The 14022-nt window shown below is 49.1% G+C and overlaps 1 protein-coding gene across 1 annotated transcript; it reads left to right on the top strand.

Moving 5' to 3' along the window:
- The first annotated feature begins 620 nt into the window (after window positions 1-620).
- LOC105695360 (xaa-Pro dipeptidase) lies at window positions 621-11504 on the top strand. Its single transcript, XM_012416866.1, has 11 exons — window positions 621-654; window positions 740-840; window positions 4260-4305; window positions 4659-4811; window positions 5987-6226; window positions 7247-7308; window positions 7391-7435; window positions 10147-10416; window positions 10494-10938; window positions 11018-11169; window positions 11254-11504. Exons 2-11 carry the CDS (start codon window positions 815-817, stop codon window positions 11342-11344), a joined length of 1530 nt encoding a protein of 509 aa, XP_012272289.1. The 5' UTR covers window positions 621-654; window positions 740-814; the 3' UTR covers window positions 11345-11504.
- The last annotated feature ends 2518 nt before the right edge of the window (window positions 11505-14022 follow it).

Raw genomic sequence — 14022 nt, 5'->3', positions numbered from 1 at the left:
GCGAACACATCGTTGCCAAACATTGCGCGAATCGACGACCTCACGGCCTACCACGCGTGCCGCGGCTCCAGCGGAATGTTCGAGAGTCGCCGCGCGCTGATTGGCTGGCGCGGTCACGTGCCACTCGTCGCGCGAAACCGCTGCGGGTTTGAACCGCGCAAACCCCCTCTTGACATCTCGATGAACCTGTACCATAAATGAACGTTCCAAAATAGATGAAGTTTAATCGAGGGTAGAGTTATCGATATCTGATTAAGTTATCCGATTGTATCGTGGTATTTCTCGTTAATCAAGAGCAGCTCCTCCACTGTACGCGTCTTATGGGCCGTCTATGCGGAAAACCCGCTAAGCGAGAGAGATAAGATTTTAATGATTATTTGCGATGCTCTATATAGAACGTGATTTGTGTTCCTTGCTTTGTAACATGATTTAAGTGCTTTTTGCCAACTTTATATGTAATACACATTTTTTTTTTGTATAAGAGATGCACAGTATTCCTGTACTCGGCGAAGTATTTTGCACGCATGTTTTTTTATGGTTTCGATAATGACAAGTGATAAGATACGAGAGTTCCGATCGCTTCGTGTCCGTTGTTCAACAAGTCATTCCGCAGCGCGATCTCGGAGGCGGTATTTCGTCTTTCGTAATCTCTCGGTATTTTCGATTGTTTCGAGTAGTTCACGCACGTTCTTTCTTTTCGAAGTATCGAATTTTCCGTGCCTACGTTCCCCCGTTCCAGGGTAGCGGTCCGGTCACGTGGGGTGCGCCGCCATATTGCTTGCAGCGCTACTGCGACCAGCTAGGCGTATCCAAGATGGCGACGAACCAGCCTCTTGACGCGTACGTATTTCACGTATTTTCGCCGTTGTTAGTCAAAGAAACGGTAACTGCGTCCTCGTACGTGTTTCGTTTCGTGGCCAAAAGTTGGGTCGAGAGGAGTAATCGATTGGGACGCCGCGTGTGACTTTCAGCCGACTGCTGCGAATATCGTAACGGCTCGGCTCGCCCATTTTCGGACCGGAGCCGTGACGGCTCGCGCGAGGTCCCTCGGTCACCTGTCAAAATGTCTCAATTATCGATATTGCATCCTATATCCTCGGGATTGCAAGCACGCGAAATGTCTCCGAGGTTTTTGCCTGCGATCTTACAAACGTTTGCTTAAAAATTCTCAAAATTCGCCGACGTGCGAATTTTATCTTCTCTCAGAGGCCGGTCACGTCACCCAGATTTGTTTTTCTGCGCAGAGGTCCTATTCACACATGCATAGGTGAAGCCCGTTATATGTATACATCTCTACGTAGAACCTCGGACTTCACGTATGCACGCATAAATCGCACAGCTTTTGCTTCTGTGCAGCCGCACATCGCGCATGCGTGGCCACCGTTACACCGGCATCGCACGCGGGTTTTTAATCGGGATCAAAGTGTGACGGGTCATCGAGGAGTTTTACATTCATCGAGACGTGATTAAATCCCCGAGCAGGACTCGCGGCTATTATAAAACGAGCGCACATTAACTTCTTTTCTTTTTTCTCCCTCTTTTCCAGACTATTTATGGCAGATACGCGGATCGTGTACGCGCGCCGACACTCCGATTTGCACAAGTCGTGCAATCACGGGCTCGTTACGTAATGGAATAACGGTGACTTACAACGCGTCACGTGCGCACGATACAACCGTTACATCGAACGCGGATTGCCCGGATAAGTCCGTGACGATTCAACCGCGTGAAAATAAACGAGCGCGAATAAATATTGAGGGATAAATCGGGCCCGATTATCCCGCGATTCGCGATACGTGTCAAGGGAACCTCAGGGCTATGTCGCAACGCGAGACGTTTCCTCTCGTCCCCTCTCTCTCCCTCTCTGCCACCCTCGGCTCGCGCCGTCTTTCTCTTCCGCGTCTTTTCTCATCTCAGGGTTTTTTCCTCTCGGTCGGCGCCGCGGGCAACGCTCGCGAGGACTCAACAGAGAATTGGAGAGAATGACGATTTGCGTAATCGTCGCGAAATGTTCGTTTCATTGGGCGAACCGGTGCTCTCGGCCGGTGGCTTTCTCCGGCCGGATTTTGAGGTTAGGAGCGCCGACTCGTCTGACGTCATCGCCGATGGAGCCCGATACGAGGGACTTGTTTCGAAGCACGGCCGGAAAAGAAACCGCACCGGTTGCGACGGAAACGCAGACGTTGAGCGTTTGCGATTGCGTAATCTCCGAGGTACAGGGGGTTCCGCTTTGTAGGCCTTCCGAGATACCACGCGTAACAGTGGCAACGAATAACAGAACTGACGGATCAAATGCAGAGGATTTAAAATCCCGGCCTGTAGTCGGGAATTATTGCGACGATTTATCGTTACTTGGGCTCCTGCTTTTATATGTCCTAGTATCCTTGTCCCCCGAGAGGGTTTACGCCATCTATTCGTGTCATTTCCCGACGCGTTACGCGATTAACGGGGAAAGGAGAGAAGTTACTCCGGCTTGCGGGAGAACGCGTCTCGTCCGCCATCTTGGTTTTGCCGAGCCCCGAATCGAGCTTCGATCCGCGACTAATATTCGACGCAGCGAATGCCCGGGGAGCGGAAAAAGCTCCAATTATCTCGATGGCTACTCGGGCAAAATCGGGCGTGGGTACCCTCGAATTTTTTTTTGCACCCGAGAGGCGTCGACTCGAGAAGTGGCCCCGCTCGAGAGGAATATCGGGGTTAACGACACGATGTACCCATAATGCATCCTTTTCCGACCCCCGGGCCGAATTCGAGAGAGGACGCTCATTAATTCGGTTTGGGCCGCGAGGGGAAAAAGGAGGAAACCGGAAGCGAAGAAAGAGGCGGACGGTTCGACTACGCGCCGAAGAACGTGCCGAAGAGTGAACGGCCTCTCTTGGCCTGACTTCTGCCGTTCCTTGACTGGAGCTGTCGAACTGAGCGCGTCGAGGAGGAAAAAATGTCGGCATGAAAAATCGTAACAAATTTCGGTTTTAATGGTTTCCTTTATCTCTAGTTTTATATATTCACCGTGGATGAAGATTTTTACCTCTTTTCCATTATTTTCTCTGCTATAATTAGACGAATAATAGTCAGCTAGTATGGGGTACATGTGTCCCTTACAAAGATGTATGTTAAATGAAAAGCGATCAGAACTGCGCTTGACCCTTTTATTCTTTTGAGGTATTATGAAATGAAAAAAAATCGATATATATCTCGAAACATCAAAATATTTATACAATTTTTTTCCAAATTGGGTGCACCGAATTATTGAGGCTCTAGGGAAGATCTCGATGCTCATGAAAATTCATTTTGTTAAGAAAAATATTTCTTACTTATCCCAGACTAGAACCTAGGCCACATATTTTTTGGTGAAAAATGAAATTTCACAAGTGTCGCGTTCTTCCTTAGGTCCTCCATAAACACACGCTGATGTTTTAATTGATTCGGTGCACCCGGTTTGGAGAAAAGTATCGTAAATATTTTCACGTTTCGATACACGTGACCCTTTGATAACATCTTAACACCTTACGTCACCCGCCGCAGTTTTGGTCGATTTTTTCATCCTCGACGCGTTGATACGCCACGCTCTGTATGACACCCGACGCGCTCGGCGGTTCCCGGTCTGTCTTCGCGAGGGAATTTCGAGGCAGCAGTTTCTCGCTAACCCTTTTTAGGGATGGATTATCACGTTCGTCGCCTAACACGGCCCTTATGGCACTCGCTCGCCAAAGAGTCGCGATTCTCTCGCGAGTTTCGGGATTTTTGCGACCGACCGAGCGGCGACCTTACGTGCCATCCGGGACGTTTTCTGAGCAGGTGAGGACCGCCGCTTATTTTCAGAGCTCATTCCACTCGGGCTGCGGCCGAGTCGACTCGAGAACCGTGTCGGTCGACTTCAATGACCCGACTTAAATATAGACGGAACGTCAGAACGGGAAAAGTCCGCCCAGACGTTTCATCCTGGCCAGCGCCTGGGCCAGAGTCTAGAATCCGCGTTTTGGTCGAATTTCACCAACCGAGGTCCCTTTATAAGGACGCTCGCGTAAAAGTTACAACACCTCGAGAACTCGCGATCCGTGACATTTAATCCCTCATGATAATGCCGGATGCTCTTATGACGAATGTCAAATGCCCGTGGCATTTAATAAACGTGGACGCGCGTTAATGCGATTGCCGTGTCTCGCGGAAACAATGTCCCCCCTGAGATTCTTGAGTCATGCGACGACGCGGCTCTATGTTTCAGCAGTACTGAGAGATTCTGCATTTTTTGTTTTCAGGAGCCCGATGGAGTCGAGGTTCGAGAGAGGCGAGCACTGCCTTAAGGTGATAGGAAAGGGTCATCCCTAATATATATGGAAACGCCCAAAATATTGATAACCCTTTCTTCTACAAACTGGGTGCACCGAATTATTTCGAACTTTAACCCGTGATCATGGAGGTCTTAATGAAGGTCTTGAAACTCATGAAATTTCATTTTTTGCCTCTTGTCCGGGATGAGTGAACGATGTTTTCTTTTTGCCGATAAATGAAATTTTGCGAGGGTTCGAGGCATTCATTGAGACCTTCCTAATCACGGGTTAACGTTTCATGTTATTCGGTGCACTCGGGTTGGAGGAAAGTTTTATAAATATTTTGAATTTTTCGGATGTATATGTGACACTTTTGTAATGCCTAAGGTACCCATGTCCCTTTTTCGGGAGAACCGGCAGCGGCTGATAGAACGACTCAAGAAAATCCAGGCCGTTCCGCAACGTGGGGCTTATGTCGTCCTCAAGGGCGGAGTGGACGTCCCCTTCAACGACACCGACATCAACCTGCCCTTTAGACAAGTGGGTAGAACGTGGAGGAAGAGGGGGAGAGTTATTATTATATTATATTTAGCAGGATAATAACGGGTTGAGTCATAAATTCTTGGAATTTTCCGCTAACCCTCTATAACGCTGAATGGTTACGTCAACCGTGATTAGCCCGAAGTTTCTTAACCATCATGAATTAATATAATCCGTGTTGCACCGACGAAAATTGACCTCACCAAGGATTAAAACCCATTGTTTGGCGGCCACCTGAAGTCTAATAATTAACTCTAATCACGCGTTAAGTAATCCTTCATCAAGGATTTTCCTTCAAATGTCGGTGCAACCGTTGAGTCATTCGTATCTCGGCACTTTTTAAGTCTTATTTCAATCCTCCGGCGAAATTTAAACTAGCGTCATGTCGTACCACTCCTTTGCAACCTTTGAATTTGTTTGTAAAATGTAGGTTTATGAATAATTATATTCATAGAAATTAATATGAATTGTACATTTGGAAATTCATGTTGGAATTGATGTTGGTAGGTGCAGGTTTCAGGGCGACAGGTTTTTTCTTGGCTTGAGGGAAGAAATTGGTTTTATAGAGGGTTGGGAAAGAACTCCTCTATTATTCTGGGATATTTTAATATGAAGGGCGGGGAGTGAAACTCGATCGAGACGCCCCTCTCGGGCTTCGTGCGTGGCTCGGGGGACACGCGTCCCCCAGTGCCGCCGCGTAGTCTAGGGAGTTCAAGGTCAATGCCAAGAGCGGATGCAGCGTCCACGTGCGCGGTCCTTTCCCCTGGAGCGGAGGGAGCGGACCAATTAAAACCGCCGCCGGACCGGTCGATCGGCCCCTTCGAAAACTTCGGCTTTGTTCCGCGCCTGGTCCGGAAACTCGCTCCTCCCGTCCAAAAGGAGGACTCCGAGCTCGTTCGCGATTTAAAGAGGAAAGTGAAAACAAAAAATGCGACAGTCCGGCAGGTCCCATTTTGGCATTACTCGAAGAGGACTTCCAGAGAGAAATTTCTACGAGACTGTGACGGTATTAATTATCCGTCATTAAATCACCCAGCATTAATCCGTCGTCCCATTAAGATAGAATTAAATATTTTTTCCAAATGTCACGGTATGTTCCGTTTTGCATAAAATGTGCGATAAAGTTTCGGTTGTTTTTTTTTTCTTCTTTAATGAGAGTTTTCCTTTCCCTTCAGGAGTCTTATTTTCAATGGTGTTTCGGGGTCGAGGAGCCCGGTTGCTACGGGGCCCTGGATTTGACGACCGGCTCCTCCATCCTGTTCTTCCCGGAGTTTCCGGCGGAGTATGCCACCTGGATGGGCGAGCTGGGCACCTTGAAAGACCTGAAGAAAAGGTACGCCGTAGACGAGACCTACTATACCGGCAAGATCTCCAAGTACTTCGAAGCGCGGGACCCGGCCGTTCTCCTCACTTTGGTAAGACCCGAAGTACATACAATGAGTTACTCTTGCGCCAGTCGTTCCCGTTCCGAAATGCACTTTATCCGACTGTGCGATTGCATCTTAGAGCAAGTAATTATGATTTAACCGGCACGCTGGCTCCCCGCTCGTGAAAGCGACAATCCTGGACGACGTAAGAGGGACTCGGAACGATTAATTGCCTCGGATTGTTGCGAAGCTGCATGCGCGACCGGCAACTCGATCGGAGAAAGCGTTTCTCTCCGAGACAAAGAGCACCGAGTTACGAGATCTCCCGCATACCGCGTATTATTAGCAATTCACTCCGGAAAACTGTACTTCCTGTAATATTTCTTCCTTTTTATAGGAGGAAACGAAGCATCGGAGTGCGGATCAAGCAGGGAAGATTATTGCAAACGGGGTTACATTTCGTGCGTACGGAGGTCCGAGTAAAACGCTTCTGGCTAATTGACTCGTACTGGGTAAAATTTATGTCAAGGGCGTAACGATCAGGCATTCCCTGGGTATAGTCGAGGGCCGATTAGATCGGACTCGGGACTAAATGATATCCAGTACTCGGCCTGAAATTATCATTGGACGATTCCGACAGCGCTCGCCTCTGTTCGACCCCTCCGCGTCAATTTACTCGTCTCTTGAGTCTTTCATTGCTAAATGCGAAACCGCCGGCCCCGTGGACACGTTAATACGGCTTAAGGCCGTCTTACGTAGAGCACTTTGGCACTCGCCTCGCCAACGCAACTATTCTCTTCTCTCTCTCTCTTTTCTTTTTCTCCTGGAAGAAATTAAAATCGCAAACATAAAGCTCGAGACTGGACTCGTGGAAAGTTACGTGCGATGGCAGTGCAAATGCTGTGGCAACGATTCGCGTCGATTTTCACGAGGACTTTCTATCTCTCCCGGTTGTGCAAGTCAGCTTTTACCTTGCCGGAAAGGCGAGATCATAAGTGACCGGGTGTTGGGTAACCTCCTATAATCGTGACATAATTGTTAATAAGCATGTTCTCGTTTGTTTTGCAGAAGGGAACGAACTCCGACAGTGGCTTGACCGCGACGGAGGCGAATTTCGAAGGAATCGAACGGTACGTAACTCGTTTATATCGTTTCTATCCCGGCACGAAGGCGCTTGTCAGTTGTTAACATTTGGCTTAAATTCGTTCCCAGGTTCAACGTCAACAGTGACATCCTGTTTCCAGAAATAGCCGAGTGGTGAGCAATCGAAGCGCTTATCCTTTCCCTGGGAAGGTTTACTCTCTGCGATCGGACGTCGCCCGAGCGTTTGTTGTTCCTCACTTCTGAGTTAATTCGTGTGTAAACGCAGTTTCTCACGTGGATAAATTGACGCTTGAGAGGGCGATAACGAGATGCATGGAAATATCTGAATACCATGTCAGAAGACTGGGTAATCCTCGACGGCGCCTGCTGCCCCCTGTGGCGTAACTCGGAACCAGTTGGCGCGCACGTGGCGGATCAGCTGATAACGTCAGTTGATGATGGCAGCTGTTTTGAGTTAACTGTCAGCCGACATAAACACGGGCTCTGTCCGGTTCTCCTCGTCGCGACGTATTGGAATTCGCTAACAAATGAGAAATTCAAAGTGCGTTGACGAAAACATTAAATCATGTGGCGAGGGATAATTTCTCGACTCGGCGCTGGGTCGACATTTCTGATACGTGGTGAAAGATGTTTAGGGACAAAAGGAGAAGCTCTGGCAGAGCCTTTGCTGCAGACCAACGTCTTCGTCCAGGAGGGAACGGCGATCCAGGAGTTGCCGATGATCGTTAGACGAGCCCAGAATGTCCTTTTACCAGGAGACGACCCGGGGAAGTCTAAAATTCGACCTCTTCAACATGCGCCTCCCAACGATGGTAGGGATCTTCGCAGGCAGAAGAAACTCAAGTCGAAGCGCAGGAACAGGTCGAAGATGCCGAGGAATCTACCGATGCAGAGAATCGACATAGAGACCGACGAGGGCACCGCCATTTTGTTCGGCGCTGACCTGGGCTTTCTGAACGGAGCTGGAATCGAGGACATCCTGGAGAGTCTGGACTCCCGATCCACCATGAAAGGTGTTTACTCGTTGTTGGAGGTAATGGTCGCCGACGAGATCAATTGCAGAGTGGCCCTGCAAGCTTTAAGAAAGATCATGGAGCTGGAGAACGTCCAGCGATACGGCGACATTGGAAGCTCCTGGGACAAACCTCTGCAGGCCGACCTGGAGAATCGGAACGCGGTGATGAGGCAGCTCGTTGAGATGATCGCCAAGAGTGGAGACCGCGAGCTCCTTGTTGAATGTTTAGGGTTGCTGGTCAGAGATCGCATCGGTCCAGCTAGAAATGCGTACAGAGATCGTCTCTGCGACGAGGCGTCGATGCGAGCTGCGGCTGGAGAATTCACATTGCCGCAGCTGATTAGAATAATCAAGGTAATCTCCACGTTTAAGGACCCGCGGTATCAGAACACCATCGACACGATGTGGGTTGGAATCAAGCAAAGGGAACAGAGCATCGACGCACAGAATTTCGTACCGTTACTTCGCATCTTGCCTTGTTTCCAGCAAAGTCGAGAGATGGTCAAGATCCTTCTGGCGAAGAAGTTGCCTGGTCAGTTGGGGTGTTTGAATGGATCGCAAATGGCGGAGATCTTGAGCGCTTCGAGCGATCCCGCGCTTTCGGAGAAATTCTTCACCTGTGCCGGGAAATGGGCCTCGATGAGGTTGAACTCTTCCTCGGAAAGCGACTTAGCGAACTTCCTGGCCAGCCTGAAAACGAAGGATCGTTACGACCCGAAGGTGGAGGAGGCTCTAGAGAGGCTTGCAGCCAGTAAGATTAAGGACCTTAAGGATCCTACTTTGGTGGCAGCCATCATGAGCTACTGCGGGAATCTGCACCTGCGAAATCCGTGCATCTTGTGCAGCTGCGCCGAGTACTTTGCCAAGCGGGCGATGGATCTACCCTTATCGCTGATCGCTCCTATCTTCGCCCCGTTCGGGTTGCTGTACTTCAAACCTACCACAACTGAATTTTGGACTGCGTTCGAAAAGTGTTTGGCTGCTAAATTCTCCGATCTGACGGAGAAGGACGCTCTGGACATCCTACTGGGATGCGTTTATTTAGAAAAGTATCCCCTGAATCTGGCCAACAGGGCATTCGCTCCGTCCTTTCTTCAGCAACTCTACTCTCAGAAGAATTCCACTTTCGGCGCGAATTTGAAATACAAACTGGCGTTGCTCGACACCGCCATGACTCTGGAATGCGATCGCTTCAAGGGACCGATGCTCCCTCTTGATAAAAATTCTAAATCGGTCACGGTGGAGAGAAAATTGCAACGCAGTGTTGATTGGATACACGAACATCTTGCAAATATTGTCGGCGGCGAAGGGAAATTAAGCAAATCCGTTATTTTCGGGAGATTACCTATCTTAGACCTTTATACGGTGGACATCCTGATCCACCGATCTCCCGAAACGTCCTCGATCTTTTCCATAGATTTCAAGAACCAGAGAAACATGAATACTGCCGTGTTGGTGCACCTGCCACAGCATTATTGTCGGGGCTCCTCTCAGCTCATCGGGCCCCAAGTCATGAAGAAGAGGCACCTGAAGAAACTAGGTCTTCGGGTCATGACTCTGGATTTCCTCACCCTAACGAAACTCAAGGCACATCCCACTCGCCTGGCTGATTATTTGTCACGGAGATACAAGGCCGTGGAAAGTGCCCCTTAACGTCAATCGATCCGCCATATTTCACCAATAATCTTAAATGAAGAAAATCAAAATGTCAGGGAGAGAAATCGTCGCAACAATCGTTTGGTGAATGTCCACGTCCGGTCGCTTTCTTTTCCAGGTTATTTGGGTTCCGTTCATGCATGGAATAATTTCCTCGGCCGGATACATACTTTCTGCTTGTTGCATGTTGCAGCCGAGTTGTAAAGTCCCCAAAGGAAATAGAGGTGCTGCGATACGTCATCAAAGTCAGCTCGGATGCCCACAAGGCGGTGATGAGGACAGTTCGACCAGGCCTCGTCGAGTTCCAGGCAGAGGCTGCATTCTTGCACTACGTGTACTCCGTTGGTGGGTGCAGACACGTCTCCTACACGTGCGTATGCGGATCCGGCCACAATGCGTCTGTTTTACATTACGGCCATGCTGGGGCGCCGAACAATAAAGTCATCCGAGACCACGACATATGGTAAAACGTTTCTCAAGTTATTTTCGGTGCAATTCAAGGTGGGAAGAAAATATTTAACGAGTGCTGTCCTTACTTAGCCTCTTCGACATGGGCGCCAATTATTGCGGCTATGCCGCTGACATTACCTGCAGCTTCCCGGCGACTGGAAAGTTCACCGAGGATCAGAAATTCATTTACAACGCCGTGCTGGATGCGCGAAATGCTGTGATAAAAGCCGCGAAACCCGGCGTCACCTGGCCTGATATGCATATTTTGGCGAATAAGGTCCTTCTCCAGGCCCTGAAGAACGGCGGATTGTTGAAGGGAGAGGTAGAAGACATGCTGGAAGCGGACTTGGCCGCGATTTTTCAATACCATGGACTGGGTCACTTCTTGGGCTTGGACGTACACGACGTCGGAGGTTACCTTCCGGGACATCCTAAACGTTCCTCCAAACCAGGTCTGAAGAATTTGAGGACTGCTAGAGTTTTACAAGCCGGCATGGTCTTGACGGTCGAGCCGGGTTGTTACTTCATTAATGCGGTGAGGAATCGTAGTTGACTCACGTGAAGTGCTTCATTTAATAGTGTATGCTGTAAATAATTGAAATCATTTTTTTTAGCTGCTGGACGCAGCACTCCAGAATCCCGAGCAGTCGAAATTCATCGTAAGGGAGCGACTGGAAAACTTCCGTGGATGGGGAGGAGTAAGGATAGAAGACGATGTCCTCATCACTGAAAACGGAGTCGAGAACTTGACTTTCGTGCCGCGCACGTGAGTGTCTTTTCTCCCCATCCAAGGGTGGCGCAAAAATGCCGACGATATCATACACCGTTCACAATTGACGTTTCATTGCAGCGTGGAGGAGATCGAAGAGTGGATGGCCAAAGGAAGAGACAAGCTCGAGCTACCTCAGAAAAGGAAATTTTATCCGGATGACCTTTCTTGAGCGTTCGTCTCGATGTACTTGAGTGCCTCTCGATAAACAGGCATTTACCTATACACGTTATTTGGAACGAATGTGGTATATATTCATACATACATACAAACATACAACATACATACATACGTATAAACATATATTTTACTACGATATTATACATGCAAGGCAAAACAACTACCCCGTTTTTTTTTTCTCCCTTTCAGCCCAACTTTTGTTCCATTCCTCCGATTAATTTTCCGCCGACTATCGACTACTTATCACAGAGCTAAGACTCTGCCAAGTGTCGAGGAGCCCGAAGAAAGAGAACACGACCGCACTCAATTTTTAATCGCTAATAATCGGGCGCGAGTTAATAGCTCCGGTGTAATTAAAAACAGGCGGATTCGGCGGTCGATCGGCGATAAAAGAAGATATTTCAGTAGAGGCGAATCGCGGGCGCGATCGGCGGGAAAGCTAAGCCCGTTTATTATCGCTCGGCCCGCTTAGATGCTCACAGTCGCGCGGCAGTCGCGGACGAGGAAGGGTCGGGGAATGGCAGCTGCGCTTCGCCGCCGAGTCGATAAAGAAGTTTCGACCGCGCGACGCGCGTCTCGATATTGATTTTTCCACGATCCCACGGCACGAAATCGCGAGAGCGATCGGCGTATTATCTAGACCCGTTTTATTATCACTCGCTCGTCTCGAGTGCGCGGTCGCGCGTCCGCGGCGAGAGTGGCTAGATCGGTGGTTCCTCGGAAAGTCGGTAAAGAAGGAAACTTCGATCGCGATCTCGGTCGCCTCGAGCTCCCGTTCGGGACTTTTTCTCCTCCCATCGTGCCCAGAGAGCGTAACGAGTGTCGCACGTGCGCGCGGCGGAGCGATACCAGTCAAACGTGCCTCGAAGAATTTGACACGCGTTTATAAATATATGTATCGCCGCTCAAGAGTCACGACTCGCGACTAGAACGATCGCGGGCTCTAGTCTAGACGACCCGTTCGACGCGAGTCCTGCTTGCGTCTGCGTTAAGAAAAGAAAAGAAAAAAAAAGAAAACGAAGGAAAAAAGAAGGAAAAATAAAAACAAGCCAGCGCGTTTCCCATCGAGTTTGCGTCGCGATTTTGAATATCTTGGGTAAGTTCGTAGTTGATCTCAGGGAATATTCTAGAGCCTTCGGGGAGAAGTAGAAGTGGGAGCCGCGATCGACTCGGGAACTACGGATTGTACCTAACGCGGCTTAAGAGCCGAACAAATCGACTGTTTGATATCGATATAGACGTCGTTCGATCAACCTTGGGGAACGACGACTGTCCATTTGGCCCATCATGGGATCGTTCACCCTGAAGACGGTTGTCGATGGACGCGCAGGGCGTCCCTAGTAGTCGACGCCCGGCGCCGGGGGGAAAACCTTGCTCGAGGGGTGGAACGGCCATGGACGAAGGGGCCGAAAGGTCATAGCGAAAGGTTAACGGCTAAGGGGTAAAGTACGACGATATCAAACCGATTCAATACGAGTCATTTCGATCGAATGAAATTTCTCTTTCTTCGTCGGAGTCAGTCCTTCGGACCAGGTCCAATTTCCCGCGTGGGAGGGACAAGTGGACGCCATTTTGTGCATCACCCGAGCCCGACTTCTTGGTATAATTAGTAATTTTTAAGACCCTACGAGATGGGGCTTTAAGAAATTTAATCCAAGTCGGTAAAATGCAATTCTTTCTACTCATATATCGTAGAAAGAGGACGGTTTAACCCCTTCTTCGCGTTAACGCTGCTCAGAAATGTCGAATCTAAGAGCACTTACAGAACACGCGTTTTTCACGGGATAACTGAGAATTTAATTCCTCGTGTCTGTAAAACTCTGACGTTTGACCCCTTGTCATTATGGAGGCGGTCTGAAAGAAAGCGATGCTCCCGAAATTTCATATATCGATAAAGAAATTTTTTTTATTTACCCCAGATTAGACCCAAGGACACTTCTTTTTTTTTAATGAAATTTCATGAGCGTCGCGTTCTTTCTTACGGCCTTCAAATTCATGTTATGAAGTTACATACGATTCGGTGCACCCAGTATGGGGAAATATTCTGTAAACATTTTAATATGTTTAGAATTAGATATTAGATATTTAATTATATATAGAATATTTTTTTGATATATATAGAATGACCCTTTTATCACGGCTTAACCAGTCGAAGTCGGGCTCGATGAAAACGCAGGCTGTTTCTTTTTCCCTCTGGTAACCAACATGATACCGACTCTTTACCGACCTTTACCGACACTTTATCGACAATTTATCGACGTTTCCCGACTTTTTACCGACCCTTTATCGACGCTTTATCAACACCTTCTCCACATGTCAGCTGCGTATCGATGACGCGTGGGCAACGTGTTGCTAAAAGTCGAGTCGAGAGTCGCGACTCGAGCGAGTTGGGTCGCGCGAGTGTCTTAAACCGCGCCACGCCGTTATTCTCGCCAATCGGCCGATAAGACGGTGATAACGCCCCGACGTCTCCGACGCCCTGACCCGAGCGCAGGTCCCGCAGTCCTGCGACCGAGTCCTCGCAGAGGGGAGTCCTTGGATACGGAGGTGGCAACAATCCCGCGGGCAACGCCGTCGACGAGTGGATTCGGATCGATCGGGAGGGAGGCCGAGCGACGCCGAGCGCCGCGACGCCCTCTCCGGCGCCCCACCTGCGACCCGACGAGGAGG

Source organism: Orussus abietinus, unplaced genomic scaffold, assembly GCF_000612105.2.
Source record: "Orussus abietinus isolate OABI.00-Male unplaced genomic scaffold, Oabi_2.0 scaffold212, whole genome shotgun sequence".
NCBI classification, from domain to species: domain Eukaryota; kingdom Metazoa; phylum Arthropoda; class Insecta; order Hymenoptera; family Orussidae; genus Orussus; species Orussus abietinus.
Note: the sequence above shows the minus strand (reverse complement) of the source record. Positions and strands in the feature narration are given on the sequence as shown.

Bases quoted from the DNA above. Each gene is read 5' to 3' on its own strand.
- LOC105695360 (XM_012416866.1), top strand. From the start codon at position 815: ATGGCGACGAACCAGCCTCTTGACGC. The intron at 4,306-4,658 runs GTGATAGGAAAG...GTAATGCCTAAG, and splicing joins GAGGCGAGCACTGCCTTAAG to GTACCCATGTCCCTTTTTCG. The intron at 4,812-5,986 runs GTGGGTAGAACG...CTTTCCCTTCAG, and splicing joins TCAACCTGCCCTTTAGACAA to GAGTCTTATTTTCAATGGTG.